Genomic DNA, 16,165 nt, shown 5'->3' with positions numbered 1-16,165 from the left:
AGCAGCAATAAAATGAAATGAACACTTTCTCCTCCAGCATGCTCGCTTTCTCAGTCAGCTTTGCCAAGCAGCACATGCAAAGGTTGTGTACAATCAGGGCGGACCTACGACATGGAATGAAGCTAGTTAGTAGCCACTTGCTATTGCCAACTTAGACTATTTTGCTGTAGTTCTTAATATAGAATTTAATTTTTCAAGTGGTGAGCAACAAATCTTGCCACTTTTGTACTGTTATTGAAGACTCTTGAGACTTCCTCAAGACCAGACTACAAAAGGGGTGCATACACAAACCCACTACCTGGATTGGGTTAATTTTGTCATATCCATTTGCCCATGAAGCGTGGGCCCATACAGATTCCATTACACATTTTCACTCATGGAGGCAGCACAAAGTACACTTTGTGAATTAGTGTAACAGCCTGGCATATGTCATATGGCAAGGATATGGAAAATGGCTTAAACAGCTTTCTATACTCTCCCCCACATGGACAAGTGAGCTGACAATTCAAGTACTTTGTGCAGGTTATTTGAAGTTTGTACTCGTAACACTGTTAGCTAACACTGCGGCTCTGCTTGCCTTTTGGCTTTGACATGATAGTGCTTAAATTAGCCACACTATCCATAACAAATGAGAATAAATTAAAAAGAGACGCATTTTAGAAAACTGGCTGATAACAAAACTTGACTGTTAATTTCTCACTAAATGTGTGCAATGTCATAATCTAATTTTAACAGGTTCCATTTTTGTCCGAGGTCAATTGTCTTATTGCTTCCTTCCATCGCTGTCTGTCTATCTGTGTCTCCAGGTGTTTGCCCAACCATCTAACGTAGCGATCACCAAGATGGATGTGAACAACCTGGCCATGGTGATGGCCCCAAATTGCCTCCGGTGCCAATCAGACGACCCCCGGATTATCTTTGAGAACACACGTAAAGAGATGTCCTTCCTGAGAATGCTCATAGTTCACCTGGACACGGATTGCGTCGACGGAGTGGTGTAGACTCTCAGAGTATCTCTGCAGATTACACTGGAAACTGGCGGCATGGGATATGACACCTCACCGGGGGACAAAACAAATCACCGGAGGGTTCATTTGGTCAAATGATACTAAACTATACAGTTTATTCTAAGAAACTTACAACTGAGCCATCTTTGGTGACATATTTTTAACTCGTGGACGTTATGACCACTTAACTCCTTCTTCTCCCGAAAATAGTGTACAACAAAGTATAAGACTATACAGAATGTACAAATATTCATTAATGGCTGATGCTCTGCTGATGTTTATGCTCCGTCGTGTGTGTGTGTGTGTGTGTGTGTGTGTGTGTGTGTGTGTGTGTGTGTGTGTGTGTGTGTGTGTGTGTGTGTGTGGTGTGTGTGTGTGTGTGTGTGTGTGTGTGTGTGTGTGATCATAAGCGTGGGACACTGATTGTGCGGAGATTTACATTGAAAATACAAAGAGCGTCTGTAGTATGCTTTTGTTCTTTTCTGATCACTGGCCTATTTTACAGGATTTTGAGTACAGCATACACATTTCAAAGCACAAAGTGTCGTTACTGAGTGTTGCTGATTTTCTTTAAACACATTTGGAAGTGCTTAGATTTCTGACCTTTACTGTTCATTTGAGTGCAAACAGATTTGTGTATTTGCATCATGTCTTTGTGAAGTGGGAGATGGTTTATTTAACAATAATCACCGTATAATCTATAAAAGTTATTTCCGTTGGACCTCTGTTCTATATTCTTGTGGTCTGTGTGTTGTGGCTCAGGTTTTACTGCGGGAAAAAAATAAACAGGTGTTAGTTGGGATTACTGTACTGTAACAGCCTCCCCACAGTCCAAATGCATCATCCTTGTCGAATCCCTTTACCGAGAATGGACTCTTGTTCAATTGTCAAGCATTATGAGAATGTAGATAAAGCTCGAGTCCTCTCTGACTGTTCTCATGTATATATCGTGTGTAAATAGTATTAACACTTTATTTGAATGACGAGGGATAAGCGTGGGAGTTGCTCCAATGAGCAATGAAAAGTTTTTGTAATTATTTTGTTCTGCTGTAACCACCTGCCTTTTGGACATAGAACTGACTCAAACCACGCGTCTGTATGTGCGTTTATTGTGTATCTCCTTGTTTGACTATAGAACAATTGTCCATAAATAAAGGTTTGTTTAATTGTATAGTTGTTTGTTTCTATTTTGATTGCGATGACATGAAGGATGGAGCACACTTTTAAACCCCACCAAAATTAGTCCGACCCAAGAGTCAGTGTGCTGATCTTTTCTTAAAAAAAAAAAAAGAATTTAATGAAAATGTATATTTCCATAATTCAATTCAAAAAATAAAACTTTAATAGATTCTAGATTTGGTTATCACAGTTGAAATAATTAAAATTGTATATTTTTTACATAATTTAGGTTTCCACATTGTAAAACCCACAAAATCAAGGGCTAGGGAGCGGACCAGAGTACAGTGCTCAGAAAAAAATCCATGTCGGCGCAAAGAGAGCTTGCAAACTCCTCACAGGAAAAGCCAAATTTAAACCCAGGTCCCCAAAACTGTGAGGCAGATGTGCTAACATGGTCGCCGTGCTACTTATCTTGTTAGTTTGCGCAATTCAAGTCTGGCATTCATTTTTTACTGCTGCATCCAAATCCTTTCTATATTTGCACCTTTGAACGCATTCACAACTGTACATATTTATTTTAAAACTTTTTTTAAAACGTATTTTTCTTATTTATGTTTTACATGGGGCGGCACGGTGACTCAGCTGCTTAAGCGTTGGCCTTACAGTTCTGAGGTACCGGGTTCGATCCCGGAACCCACCTGTGTGGAGTTTACATGTTCTCCCCATGCCTGTGTGGGTTTCCTCCGGTCTCGCTGGTTTTCCTCCCACGTTCCAAAAACATGCAACATTAATTGGACACTATAAATTGACCCTAGGTGTGATTGTGAATGCGGCTGTTTGTCTTGATGTGCCCTGCGATTGGCTTTCAACCAGTTCAGGGTGTACCCCACCTCCTGCCCGTTGACAGGTGGGATAGGCTCCAGCACTCCCCCTGACCCTTGTGAGGATAAGCGGCAAAGAAAATGGATGGATGGATGGATGGATATTTTACATGTCATGAAACTTATTGCACTGATCTTGGACGTTGGATATAACATTTCGTGCCATGTCATGTGTACATTTGTGTTGGTATGACAGTTACATGTTTGAATCTTTGAATCCACCAAACTGGCTCTTAAAACTTTTTATGATTATCCGTATCGGACGCTGGTGGAAAGCTATGCCATTTTCTGTTATTTTGGGCAAATTTCTCCAACTTAGTGTTCCATTTTCATGTACGTACCATTTCATTTGGATCGGCATTTTCCTTCGTTCTCCACCTTAACTCAAGTTCAGTTGAACAGCTAGACTGTTGTAGTACTGCATGTTCTTGTTTCTTAGTTCTCATTTCCCCATGACACTAACCTCTCTCTCTTCCCCCTCCCAATAAAAAAGGTGGTCTCTGTTTCTTTCCCTTTCTGTCAATCTCTTTGTTGCTTTCTCACGCTGTAGCTTTTGTTCCTGCTGTCTTTCCTCAAGGTCTCAAATTTCAAGGCATAGAGGTCACATTTGGCCTATCACATTATTTTATGAAATCAGTTGCACCAACTTCTATGATCCTTCTTAAAATATGTACCGAATTTTAAAATGCCATATGTATGTAATAAATAATTACATTGATATATTGGAAGCATTTTGGGTAACTAAACCACTTTTTTCACAGTAGTTAGGACAATAGTTGAGCATATACCCGATTTATAATTTCAAAAACTTCTCCATCAATATGAAGCGTAATACAGCCCTGTGGTGGGGGACAAGCCAGTGGTAACCGTATGCCGGTTGTCAGTCCAGATGAATGCGGAGGGTTGCGTCAGGGAGGGCATCTGGCTTAAAACTTGTAGATAAAATATGAGAATCCATCTAAAGAATCCCATACCGGATCGGTTGTGGCCCAGGTAAACAATGTCCATCCCTGGACATCTGAGGGCGCGGGTGAAAATTCAGTTACTGTGGGTCAAAGCCAAAGAAAAGGAGGAAACCAGATTCATCGGCAGAAGAAGAAGAGGAATGCACAGACCCCACAACTCAGGGTAGGGACTTTGAATGTTGGGACGATGACAGGTTAGGAGCTCAAGAGTTGGTTGACATGATGATGAGTAGAAAGGTTGAAATAGTGTGCATCCAAGACAGCAGGTGGAGAGGGAGTAAGGCTAGAAGTTTAGGGGCAGGGTTTTAAATTATTTTATCATGGAGTGGATGGGAAGAGAAATGGAGTAGGGGTTATTTTAAAGGAAGAGCTGGCTAAGAATGTCTTGCAGGTGAAAAGAATATCTGATCGAGTGATTAGACTGAAGTTTTAAATTGATGGTGTTATGTATAATGTGATTAGTGGCTATGCCGCACAGGTAGGACGTGATCTAGAGATGAAAGAGAAATTCTGGAAGGAACTAGATGAAGTAGTTCTGAGCATCCCAGACAGCGACAGAGTTGTGATTGGTGCAGATTGTAATGGACATGTTGGTGAAGGAAACAGGGGCGATGAAGGAGTGATGGGTAAGTACGGCATCCAGGAAAGGAACTTTGAGGGACAGATGGTGGTGGACTTTGCAAAAAGGATGGAGATGGCTGTAGTGAACACTTATTTCCAGAAGAGGGAGGAACATATAGTGACCTACAAGAGCGGAGGTAGAACCACGCAGGTAGATTATATTTTGTGCAGACGATGTAATCTGAAGGAGGTTACTGACTGTAAAGTAGTGGTAGGGGAGAGTGTAGCTCGACAGCATAGGTTGGTGGTGTGTAGGATGACTCTGGTGGTGGGTCGGATGATTAACTCATTCACGGGCAGGGTGGCAATTTTTTGCATTATTGAGATAAAAGTCTCCTAACAGGCCACAATAAAGGAAATAACGCTTCGTTTTCATTTATGGTTAAGTTACATGATAACTTTACTAATGTATAATCTCATCCCAAAAATGGGTGCTGCCCGCGAGAGGGTACTTGGGTTTTCTTAGTAGATCGTCCCAAAAAACAGAATCAGATTAAAACATTTAAATATGTTGATATACTGAAGGGTATAATGTGTGAAAATCATGATGTCCCAAAAATGGGACGCTGCCCACGAATGGAATAGAGCAGAGAACCATGTGGTGGAAGCTGAGAAAGGAAGAATCCTGTGTGGCCTTTCGGATAGAGTTGAAACAGGCTCTCGGTAAACAAGAGTAGCTCCTGGAAGACTGGATTACAACAGCCAAGGTGATCAGACAGACAGACAAGAGAGTACTTGGTGTGTCTTCTGGTAGAAAAGGGGAGAAGGAGACTACAGGGAGTCATACAAGGTAAGAGGTTAGTGAAGTAGAAGTGAGACACAGAGAGGACTGAGGAGAGGTCAAAGGAATACATTGAGATGTGACGTACGGCAAAGGTAGAGGTGGCGAAGGCTAAACAAGAGGAATATGACGACATGTACACCAGGTTGGACATGAAAGAAGGAGAAAAGGATCTCTACAGGTTGGCTAGACAGAGGGATAGAGATGGGAAGGATGTGCAGCAGGTTAGGGTGATTAAGGATACTGCTGGAAATGTGTTGACTGGTGCCAGTAATGTGCTGAATAGATGGAAAGAATAGTTTGAGAAGTTGATGAATGAAGAAAATGAGAGCGAAGGAAGAGTTGAAGAGGCAAGTGTGAAGGACCAGGAAGTGGCAATGATTAATAAGGGGGAAGTCAGAAAGGCACTACAAAGGATGAAAAATGGAAAGGCAGTTGGTCCCGATGGCATACCTGTGGAGGTATGGGAGCAATTTGGAGAGGTGGCTGTAGAGTTTTTGACCAACTTATTCAATAGAATACTAGCGGGAGAGAAGATGCCAGAAGAATGGAGGAAAAGTGAGCTCATTCTCATTTTTAAGAACAAAGACGATTTGAAGAGCTGTGGGAATTATAGAGGAATAAAGTTGATGAGCCACACAATGAAGTTATTGGAAAAAGTAGTGGGACAGAAGTAAGTATCTGCGAGCAACAGTATGGTTTAATGCCAAGAAAGAGTACCACAGATGCATTATTTGCCTTGAGGATGCCAGTAGAAAAGTACAGAGAAGGTTAGAAGGAACTCGTTGTTCCTTCGTGTTAGCCAAAATGCCGGCTTGTTGCATTGCTGGATATTGCTCGAACATTCGGGAGCATGGATTTACCCTTTATAAGTTTGCAAGAGACCCGGTTCGTCGTGAAAAATGAATTGCACAACTGCAAAGCACGAGAGCTTTGTGGGTTCCAAATGTCAGGTATATGTGTATAGAGTTACTGAAAAAAAAAAATAGTTGGGGAGGCAGTAATCAGTCTCTCATAATGTAACAAAAGATCCGCATACGTATGACAGGGGTGGTAAATGTGTCGATGTGCACGTCGGCGCCGTGTCCGCCGATCACGGCTTCGTCCGAGCTTTCATGTCCCACGAGCCGGCGCCAAAGCCGTGCCTCACGGACGAGCCAGCAGCCAACCCGTGTGCCTCGTGGAGGAACCGGGGGCCTAGCCGTGTGCCCCACGGACGAGCCGACAGCCAAGTCGTCTTCCTCGCGGAGGAGCCGATGGCCAAGCCGTGTGCCCTGCAGACGAGCTGGCAGCCAAGCCGTGTGCCTCGGGGAGGAGCTACCGGCCAAGCCGTGTGCCCCGGGGACGAGTATGGCTTCGGCCGGGCTGGCTCATACATACTGTCTGGGAGTCTTTTGTTAGTTAGAAGTAATACGCATATCATCTAAACATGGCTCGAAACAATAGGGTAATATTGTCCTGGTCACTTCACTCGATTGTGAGATGTTCTCTTCTTCGAAAAGAGCTTCTGTCTCTGAAAGGGCATGTCCCATAGTAGGGGCCACAGCGTGTTTTCAATGCGAATGTCCGGGGTGACGTCACGGACAGTAAATGCGGCCAATATGGCGACCACTTGGATGTCGAATGACACTTCCGCAACTTTGCGCATGGATGACGCACTCTCCGCTCCCATTTATTTTTTCATATAGACATTGAAGTGAATAATGTTATATGTGTTTTTCATTTCAATATCTATTTTAGAATGTTTATAGGGATGACACTTGACCTTTAATTTGAGGTGGGACGCATCAGAAAGGAGAGTAATGAATATGTGCCAAAGTAAAACAGAATGAGAAGAGTTGAGGGGGAAGAATGAGGCTCCAGGGAGAAGAGATAGCAAGGGTGGATGACTTCAAATACTTGGGGTCAACAATACAGAGCAATGGAGACTGTGGTAAGGAAGAGAAGAAACAGGTCCAAGCAGGTTGGAACAGCTGGCGGAAGGTGTCTGGTGTGTTATGTGACGGAAGAGTCTCTGCTAGGATGAAGGGCAAAGTTTATAAAACAGTGGTGAGGCCAGCCATGATGTACGGATTAGAGACACTGGCACTGAAGAGACAACAGGAAGCAGAACTGGAGGTAGCAGAAATGAAGATGTTGAGGTTCTCGGTCGGAGTGAGCAGGTTGGATAGGATTAGAGATGAGCTCATTAGAGAGACAGCCAAAGTTGGATGTTTTGGAGACAAGGTTAGAGGTTAGTGAGTATATTGGTAGAAGGGTACAGAGGATGGAGCTGAACCAAAAGAGTGAGAGGAAGACCAAAGAGAAGGTTGATCGATGTTCTGAGGGAAGACATGAGGGCAGTGGTGTTAAAGAAGAAGATGCAGGAGATAGGCTTAGAATCTAACATACGGCCCGCGGGCCGGATCCGGCCCGTCTGGTGGTTTGGTACGGCCCGGGGAAGAAAGCTGCATTGTATAAAAAAAAATATGAATTTTCTTTAAAAATGTGTAGTTCTTGTATTATCCGCCAGGGGGCGCAGTGTTTTAGTACGTGCAGACAACATGAAAGCAACACTGCGGCGGAACTAGGACCACCTTGACCTGGTAAAATTGAACATCTGTACAGCGTCTATTGGCGACAATTGCATTATCTACTTTTCCGTTTGCCTCGCACCCTCATCAGCAAAATGTCTTTGTCAAAAAGGAGAAAAGTAGACACAGAGTGTCGGACTTTTCAAGAAAAATGGACATGTTCTTACATGTTCACGGAGGTGAATGGGAAACCCGTGTGCCTGGTGTGCCAGCAGCAAGTTTCGGTGCTTAAAGAATACAATATTCGGCGCCATTACGAAACTCAGCATGGTGAAAAATACAACAGTTTGCATGGAGAATTGAGAAAACAGAAGGTAAAAGAAATGATGGCGTGTCTGAAGAAACAGCAATCTGTTTTCACCCGGAGCCGAGAAGCCAGTGATGCTGCGGTGAAAGCCAGCTACCTAATTGCGAGCCAAATAGCAATGGCATCAAAGCCGTACAGTGATGGAGAGTTCATCAAAAACTGCTTGCTGACGGCTGCTGAAATTGTGTGTCCTGAGAAGCGACATGCTTTCGCCAATATAAGCTTGACAAGAAATACCGTGGCAGACAGGATTTCGGAACTCTCTGCAGATTTGGACCACCAACTAAAACACAAAGTGGCATTTTCTGTTGCGATTGATGAGAGTACTGATATCACGGACGTCGCTCAACTGGCCATATTCATTCGTGGAGTTGACAAGACTTTGAATGTCATAGAGGAGTTTCTCGAGCTGGTGCCGATGATCGACACCACAACAGCTGAGGACATTTTCAGCTCCGTCGTTGGAGCGCTGGACAGAGTCGGAACAGACTGGTCACGCGCCGTAAGCCTGGCTACTGATGGTGCGCCGTCAATGATCGGTAAAAAGGCAGGTGTTGTGACAAAGTTCAGAGATAAAGTACAAGCCGCAAATGGGGGAGGTAATTTTTGGACATTTCATTGCATTTTGCATCAGGAGGCATTATGCAGCAAATCGCTAAGAATGGATCACGTCATGGAGGTGGTTGTCCGAACTGTTAATTTCATCCGAGCCAGAGGTCTCAATCATCGTCAATTTGACAGCTTTCTTAGTGACCGTAACATTATCCACGGTGTGCCTTATCACACGAACGTACGATGGTTAAGCAGAGGTGCTGTGCTAAAGCGCTTCTTTGATTTACGTGATGAAATCGGACAATTCATGGAGAAAAAAGGTAAACCTGTTAAGGAATTACAGTGCCATCTGTGGCTGCAGGACCTTGCGTTTATGGTTGACATCACTGAGCACTTGAATATTCTTAACAAAATGTAACACAGTATTATGACAGCATACGTGCATTCAAGTTAAAGCTCGGGTTATGGGAGACGCAGGTGGGAAGCGGTGACCCTGCTCATTTTCCCTGTTTAAAAGATATATGCGCAGCAAGCGTTAATTCTGACGTGAAACGGTACAAAGAGAAGATTTCAGGGCTGTTGATGTAGTTTGAGAAAAGATTTCAGGTTTTTAGCGAACTCGAAACAGATTTTGCAGTTTTTCGCTCACCATTCACAGTCAAAGCTTCTGATTTGCCCGTTGCCATGCAACTTGAAATCATTGATTTGCAGTGTGATGTAGAACTGAAGGACAGATTTGCCTCTGTAAGCTTGGACACATTTTACAAGTACCTCCTACCAGGCTATCCGGCATTGACAGCACTAGCTGCTAAAACATTGTCCATGTTTGGGACAACCTACCTTTGTGAGCAAGTTTTCTCACTAATGAACATTAATAAAACAAAGCTGTGCTCAAAGCTCACACATAAGCATTTGAATGAGATTCTGAAATTGGCTGCTTCTCAGGACATGATGCCTCATATTGATGCACTTGTGCGGGATAAACGATGTCAAGTTTCAAGGGCAAATTCCAAGCAAGACGAATAATTGCTGTGAAAGTTATTCATTTGTTCAAATTGCTTTCCAGATGTTGAAAAACAGTGTTTTTAAGTTCCACAAGGCTGGTACTAAATGTTTTTGGACCATTGTTACTATTTCTGTGATCAGTTTTATGTACAACACACTTAAATATATGTTTAACTGTGTAAAAGTGTTGTTAAAATTGCACATACTTTATTTATGTTCTTATGTTATTCTCTTGTTCATAATATATTGTTCATAATGTAAAAGGAAAATTCTGTTAATAAACATTTTGATAATTTACTCATTCTTTGCACGAATTATTAGTATTAGTGACTAATACAAAGGAAAAAAGTGGGTTTATTGTTAGTTCTATGTAATTTTGCAATGAGTTTACTGGTCCGGCCCGCTTGATCTCAAATTAAGCTGTATTCGGCCCGCAGACCAAAGGGAGTTTGCCACCCCTGGCTTAGATGGAAATAATTGACACGCTGTGACGACCCCTAATGGGACAAGCCAAAAGGAAAAGAAAAATCCATCACTATCTATCCATCAATCCATTTTCTTATCCGCTTATCCTCACAGAGGTTGTGGGAGTGCTGGAGCCTATGCTAGCTATCATAGGGCAGGATGTGGGTTACACCCTGAACTGGTTACCAGACAATTGACCCCTCCGTAGAAATTGCGTAATCCGCGTCGCTGACCAATCAGAGGCCAGAGATCTGCATAAACCACGCCCCTTTTGGGGACCCGCAGTTTTCTCAGACAACGCTGCATGGTCCAGTATAGCTTCTGTTGGCGTTTTGGCGCGTATTTGGGTTCTTTAACAATAGAAATGGTTAAGAGGTGTAGTCACGGACTTTATAATAGTGACGACAGGTATCCTGAAAGGCTAGTTGGTGGAGTTCAATTCGTACCCTTTCCAAAACCGAAGACCCAGTACGAAAAATGTCTTTGATGGATCAAACTTTGTGGAAGACCGCATCATCAACTGAATCCATCTAAAATCAACAGAAGACCGAGTACGAAAAATGTCTGTCCTATATTTGATTTTCAATACATGTCTCATATAAATGAATTAGCAGTTCTTCGCTTGCATAACATAGCTAAGTGTGAATGATTGACACACTTGATCTGTGTTGAGCGATATTTTGCGATGATCTGACTGCACAAACGTGTCCCTTTGTTCGCGGCTAATTAGCTAAGCTAAACCGGACTAGCAGTCCTAAAAGCCTTCGACGTGCACCGAGACACCAAGACTGAAGGAAGGATGTTTGAGGACACTAAAGTAGTGATTGTCGTATTCGGTCGGGACTTACATAGGTTCGGCACTAATTCAAGAATAATTATGGAAGGGAGCGCGTGACGTTACACAAAGAAAACGAGAGAAACAACTCGTAAATCAAGCCTCGCCTTCTTTTCCTTCATACGGCGGTTCACAAACGGCTATACAGTGTGTAATGTAACACGAAAATAGGAAACTGTCAATGACGAATTCGTCTTTGGGTTATAATATATTATATTATGTGGCTTCTCGGTCTTCCTCTGACTCTGGAAAGATCTCGAGCTAATATCAATGGTTTCTCCGTCGATATGCATGTAAATACCATTGAAATACCCCTCGCTGAAATACTTGAAGCCCTGCTGTCTGCTTTTCAACGATATTTCACTGCTAGCGAAGAATGCGAGTGAGAAATCAGCCGGTAAATCGGACAGTTTCGCTCTATTCTTTTCTTGCTGCGCCGCCTTTTTTGCTAATTGTTTGTCTGACGTAGGCGCACGTGGCGTGATGTCACTTCAGGAGCGTGGTTAAGTGCCCTGTACGGAGGGGTCAATTGTAGGGCACACGAGACAGACAACAGCCGCACTCACAATGACACCGAGGGGCAATTTAGAGTCTCCACTGAATGCATGTTTAGTGGATGTGGGAGGAAACTGGAGTGCCCATCGAAAACCCACGCTGGCACGGGGAGAACATGCAAACTCCACACAGGCGGATACGGGATTTGAAACCGAGTCCTCAGAACTGCAACGCTCTAACCAGTTGCACCACCATGACCCATCAATATATTTCGTGTGTCTTTCATACTATGATGAGGTAATGAAGTATAGTTTTGATTTGGCACGAGACACTAAAAAGTGAATTATTCATGGTTTTTAAGTGAAAAATTACTGCTTTGAAATTTTCTGTTCAATATTTAGATCCCATTTTCCATAAACTAATCGTTAAAATATTTGGATAAAATGTTCATGATACAATTATCTTGCTGTTACTGGATATTGTACCCAGGCAGCAATAATTGTGAAAACAACAAATCAATTTAATCTGCATGCGTGTTCAATTACTGTAATTGAAAATATGCAGTGTTTAAAGCATTAACAATCAAGCATTTGATATTATTTCATCGAGCGGTTCACCTTCCGCTCGAAGTTAGCTAGGATAGGTTCCAGCATTCCCGGGACACTTGTGAGGATAAGCGGCATAGAAAATGGATGGTTGGAAAAATAATTACAGACGATGACGTTTTGATTGTTGTAAGCGCATGCGCAGAAGCGCTCCACAATGACGCGCGGAGCGTCGTAGGCGCATGCGCACTTGCACTGCAAGCATCCCGCGCCGGTGGTGAATGCAAGTGAGAAAAATCCAAGTGCGTGGTCTGTGGAGCGGTCTGGTGGAGACGGCGGTCGCTGCTCCTGAAAGGAATTCTACTCATATTAGACACCTAACCGGACTAAAGGTGACTGGGAAACAGGTAAGAAGCTCAAAGCATATTCTTCGTCGCACTTCTGAGCGCACCACATCGTGGCTGGTGTGGTGCCGCATGTCGGCTTTTGGAGTTCAAAACAAATGTGACGAAGTCGCTAAACACAAGCTTGATGAAGGGTGGCGGCGGCGTGTTTCGTGCCTACGCCTGCTGCATGTTACCATGTCGCTCGCCGCTTGTAGCTTTTCGGTGGCTGCATGGGGTTTGTTGTTGGGGAAGTGAAACGCTTTGTGTTCGTACACCGCCGCGCTCGTCTCGAGCGAAGAAAGTCTGGAGTAGGAAAGGCCTAGCGCGAGGCCCCAGCTCGTTCTCGTGAGTGACACCTGGGCAGCCAACCCGAATGCGTGTCGCCGCCCACCTCAGACTCTTTCCGCCAATCCGATTCGCCTTTATCTTGGCGTGGGCAAAGGCTTCTTCGCCTGACGCCTGCTGGTTATAAAACACTACTTAGTGGAATCTTGAATTGAGTGACAAGTCCCGGATAAAGGTGCTCCAAAGCAGCTGAACAAACTAGTGTATTAAATCAGACAGATTTTGTTAAACCTCCATGATGCGTAAAGTTGTTCAAATATGTGCACAGGGACTCGGGCATGCACATTGACTCTGCTTGACTGTGTATAATCACACAATGGCATTACTTAAACATGAGGCATTTTGTCATTTTGAAGCTGCCATCATGTCTCTTAATAATCGCGGCATCCTCCATATGTCATTTCCTCTGTCTCGGTGGCGATTATGTCCTTGAATTTACTGTAAGACGCATCCGCCGTCGTTACTATGTTTGTATTTGAACACTTTTCAAGTGTGACATAATGTTCAATCGACGGTCTGCGACATAAGGTGGCGGCAGTAAAGTGGACCCGTTCCCATTGTTTCCCATTGTGTCTGAACGTGGGATCGGCCGATCAGGAAACACGTGGGCCGAGAAGCGTGAATATATCTGGTTCGTAGCTTGCTGCGCAGCTTCGCCCTTAAAGCACGCCCATGCGGACGTTTTTTGGCCACAAGTAAGACAATCCACCCACCCCCCCTAATCTATGCACAGCATGTCATGTTTACATGTCCATTTCTTGGCTCAACCTGTGCCATGATTGCTGTAGTTGTTTAAGAGGATCCTTGATCGTGACAGAATGTAGATCTGATATTCCCCTCACAATTTTGTAATCAATTGGCTTATATGATTGTATATTGGGTGGCAATTGCTGCTACTTGGAATACATGCTTGGATACATTTAGTTGATTTAGATTCTTTCATAAAGGTAAGAGGAATGCTCATCCCGAATTTGATGAATGAATTTCTCTTTTAAAATAAAATATATATTTAAAATATTTAATGCAATTTTATCAGCTTTTCAAGATAATTTGTATTGGAAATGTCCAAGTTGGCCTTTTTCAAGCTATTCTAGTTGGTCCAAAACAGCCGACAGTTGAAACTGCTGGATTTCTAATTATTTACTGTATATAAATATCAAATGAATTAAAAAAAAATGGATGCTCAATTTGACGATCGCTTTGCTCTGATTGGTAGTACCCTACAGCTCTTTGTCCATCAATAATTATATTTCCTCATAGAGTGTGTGTGTGAGACCCCCATGAGTGAGTCTATAGCATGATGTCTGGGCAATACAGTGCTGTTTTGAGCATGATTCCCATTAAAGTATGAACAAGAGCTGAAAACAAGTACTCGCAAGAGAGGTGAACATCGTTGCTCACCATTCTCGAGGCCCGCTCTTATGGTCCTAGTTTTGGTGTCAAGAGTTACCAAAAGGTTTCTGGTATCCACAAACGGCAACAATGATTTTATTCTCCATTGTTATGCTCAAGACATCCAGGAGGTCGTGTATGTTCTCAAGGCCGATTAGCTGGTGCAACACAGCATCTCACGAATTTGAGTCTAGTGATTGGGTGGTTAGCACCCACGAAGTTGGCGCCTATTGGAATAATGAATAGCGTATCTGTGTAACAATCTCAACTTTTTATGATTGGTTCATTTTCCTACCTTTTGTTTTCATCGGCTACTGCGGACAATCGGTAAACAGCATGGATGTCAAACATACAAGCACAGACTCACGGACTCATTTTGACCTTTTAAATGCATTTTTCATCCACTATTATATGCGTTAAAAACCATGGAAAATTGGCAGGGGACATTTACCAACAATGAATAACTCATCTCATTACCATTTAAGGGGCCTGGCTCACCTTAGCTTTGTATTTTCCCCTTGCATAATATGAATGTGTATGTTTGCGTGTGTGCATGCGCGATGCCAGTTATCACTGTCCTAAATTTTCCTCGCACATAAGATGCTCAGTTGAGATGTGGTGGGGATTTCAAGTGTGTAGCACTTTGGGATAATGAATTCTAAATGGTGTCATTCATGAGTAGTATGGTTTTTGAATGGTGCCTTCATGGGTGGATGTGTGTTTGTTGTGTGTGTGTACAGGAAGAGAGCCTTGATGTGGGCAGTATGAGTAAGACGCCCCCTAACAGAAGAGGGATAACATTTGAGGTGGGAGCTCAGCTTGAGGCCAGAGATAGCCTCAAAAACTGGTGAGTCATGGCCTCATTCATTCCTTCCCATCCTTGAAACACTTCACCACTTTCACTTGCTTGATTTCCTTCCAGGGATGCTATTTAGTTGTAGTAGTCTCCAGGTCAGTCATGTACAAAAGTACATTGGAACCTCAAATGTCAAGCACAAGCTAATCTGTGGTGGCAGTTGTTTAAAATTTCACATCCATACTCCAAAGTGCGGTTCAAGTACCATGACTGGTATGTAGGTTTTCGCAAAAGATTACCTATGACCAAGTACAGTTCAGTTGCATCTAACTTTTCAGTGTGGTACATTTGCATTTAATCTTTATTTATTTTTTTGGGTGGAGGGGGGTTTCCGTCTAGCACAGTGTTAATGTTCCTATTGTGCATAGTTAGTGGCTTAGTAATAAGTACATTTTCCCCATTTATCATGAATACTTATGCCTACTACTCCACTGTATGTTAATGTTCGTCACCATGGTGTTACTTGAGGGATAAAAAAAAATCTTTTGCATGTTTGTTGGTGCCATTGTATGAGAACTGTTTTTATCTTTTAAAAAAAAGTCACCTGTACATGCAATATTTTCATTAAAGTAATTTTGGAATTCAAAATGGTTCCCAGCTACCCAGAGAAAGGGTATGTTGTCACAATTCGGGCTTCCAAACACGAGGGAGGCAAGGCAAAGAAACATAGGAATAAAGTGCAGGGAGGCAAAGTAGAGGTCCAGGTATCTCACCAAAATAATTCCAAAAACGGCAAACTAAACAGAGTCCAACAACAAATAATCAAAGCAAGAAAGAAGACCTTAAATAAACCTAAACAATGGACTGCCCAGAAATGAAAGAAACCTTGGCGTGAAATGCACAGAGATTGACGAGACAACGAGTAACACCTGGACACGACATGAGGGGCTGGAAGGAGATGATTGGTCGACACAAGCGAGGAGGTTAAACGCCAACAGGTGGATACAGCTAGCAAAAGGAGTACACGAGACATGGAAAGTGTGGCGCACAGGAAACATGAAGCAAAAGACAGACCATGACATATGTAGCTTTCTT

At 43.0% G+C, this 16,165-nt stretch overlaps 2 protein-coding genes across 13 annotated transcripts in view; both read left to right on the top strand.

Annotated features, from left to right (window-relative positions):
- Positions 1-2,178, top strand: part of arhgap46a (Rho GTPase activating protein 46a) — a 53,075-nt gene extending 50,897 nt beyond the window's left edge. For all 9 annotated transcript variants that reach the window (XM_061832088.1, XM_061832090.1, XM_061832089.1 and 6 more), the window contains one exon: positions 807-2,178. In XM_061832088.1, the coding sequence (XP_061688072.1) occupies positions 807-1,001 (195 nt within the window). In that variant the 3' untranslated portion in view covers positions 1,002-2,178. The remainder of the gene's footprint in view (positions 1-806) is intronic.
- A 10,184-nt stretch (positions 2,179-12,362) lies between these two features.
- phf20a (PHD finger protein 20, a) overlaps positions 12,363-16,165 on the top strand; it is a 28,290-nt gene continuing 24,487 nt past the window's right edge. The window contains exons 1-2 of one of the 4 annotated variants that reach the window (XM_061832719.1): positions 12,363-12,558; positions 15,015-15,121. In XM_061832719.1, the coding sequence (XP_061688703.1) occupies positions 12,433-12,558; positions 15,015-15,121 (233 nt within the window). In that variant the 5' untranslated portion in view covers positions 12,363-12,432. Of the gene's footprint in view, positions 12,559-13,555; positions 13,578-13,676; positions 13,830-15,014; positions 15,122-16,165 lie in introns of those variants that run through there. The other 3 variants (XM_061832715.1, XM_061832718.1, XM_061832717.1) reach the window with 3 other exon arrangements.

This window comes from Syngnathoides biaculeatus, chromosome 10, assembly GCF_019802595.1.
Source record: "Syngnathoides biaculeatus isolate LvHL_M chromosome 10, ASM1980259v1, whole genome shotgun sequence".
NCBI lineage: Eukaryota > Metazoa > Chordata > Actinopteri > Syngnathiformes > Syngnathidae > Syngnathoides > Syngnathoides biaculeatus.
The sequence above is the reverse complement of the archived record's forward strand: the minus strand, read 5'-3'. Positions and strand labels throughout refer to the sequence as shown.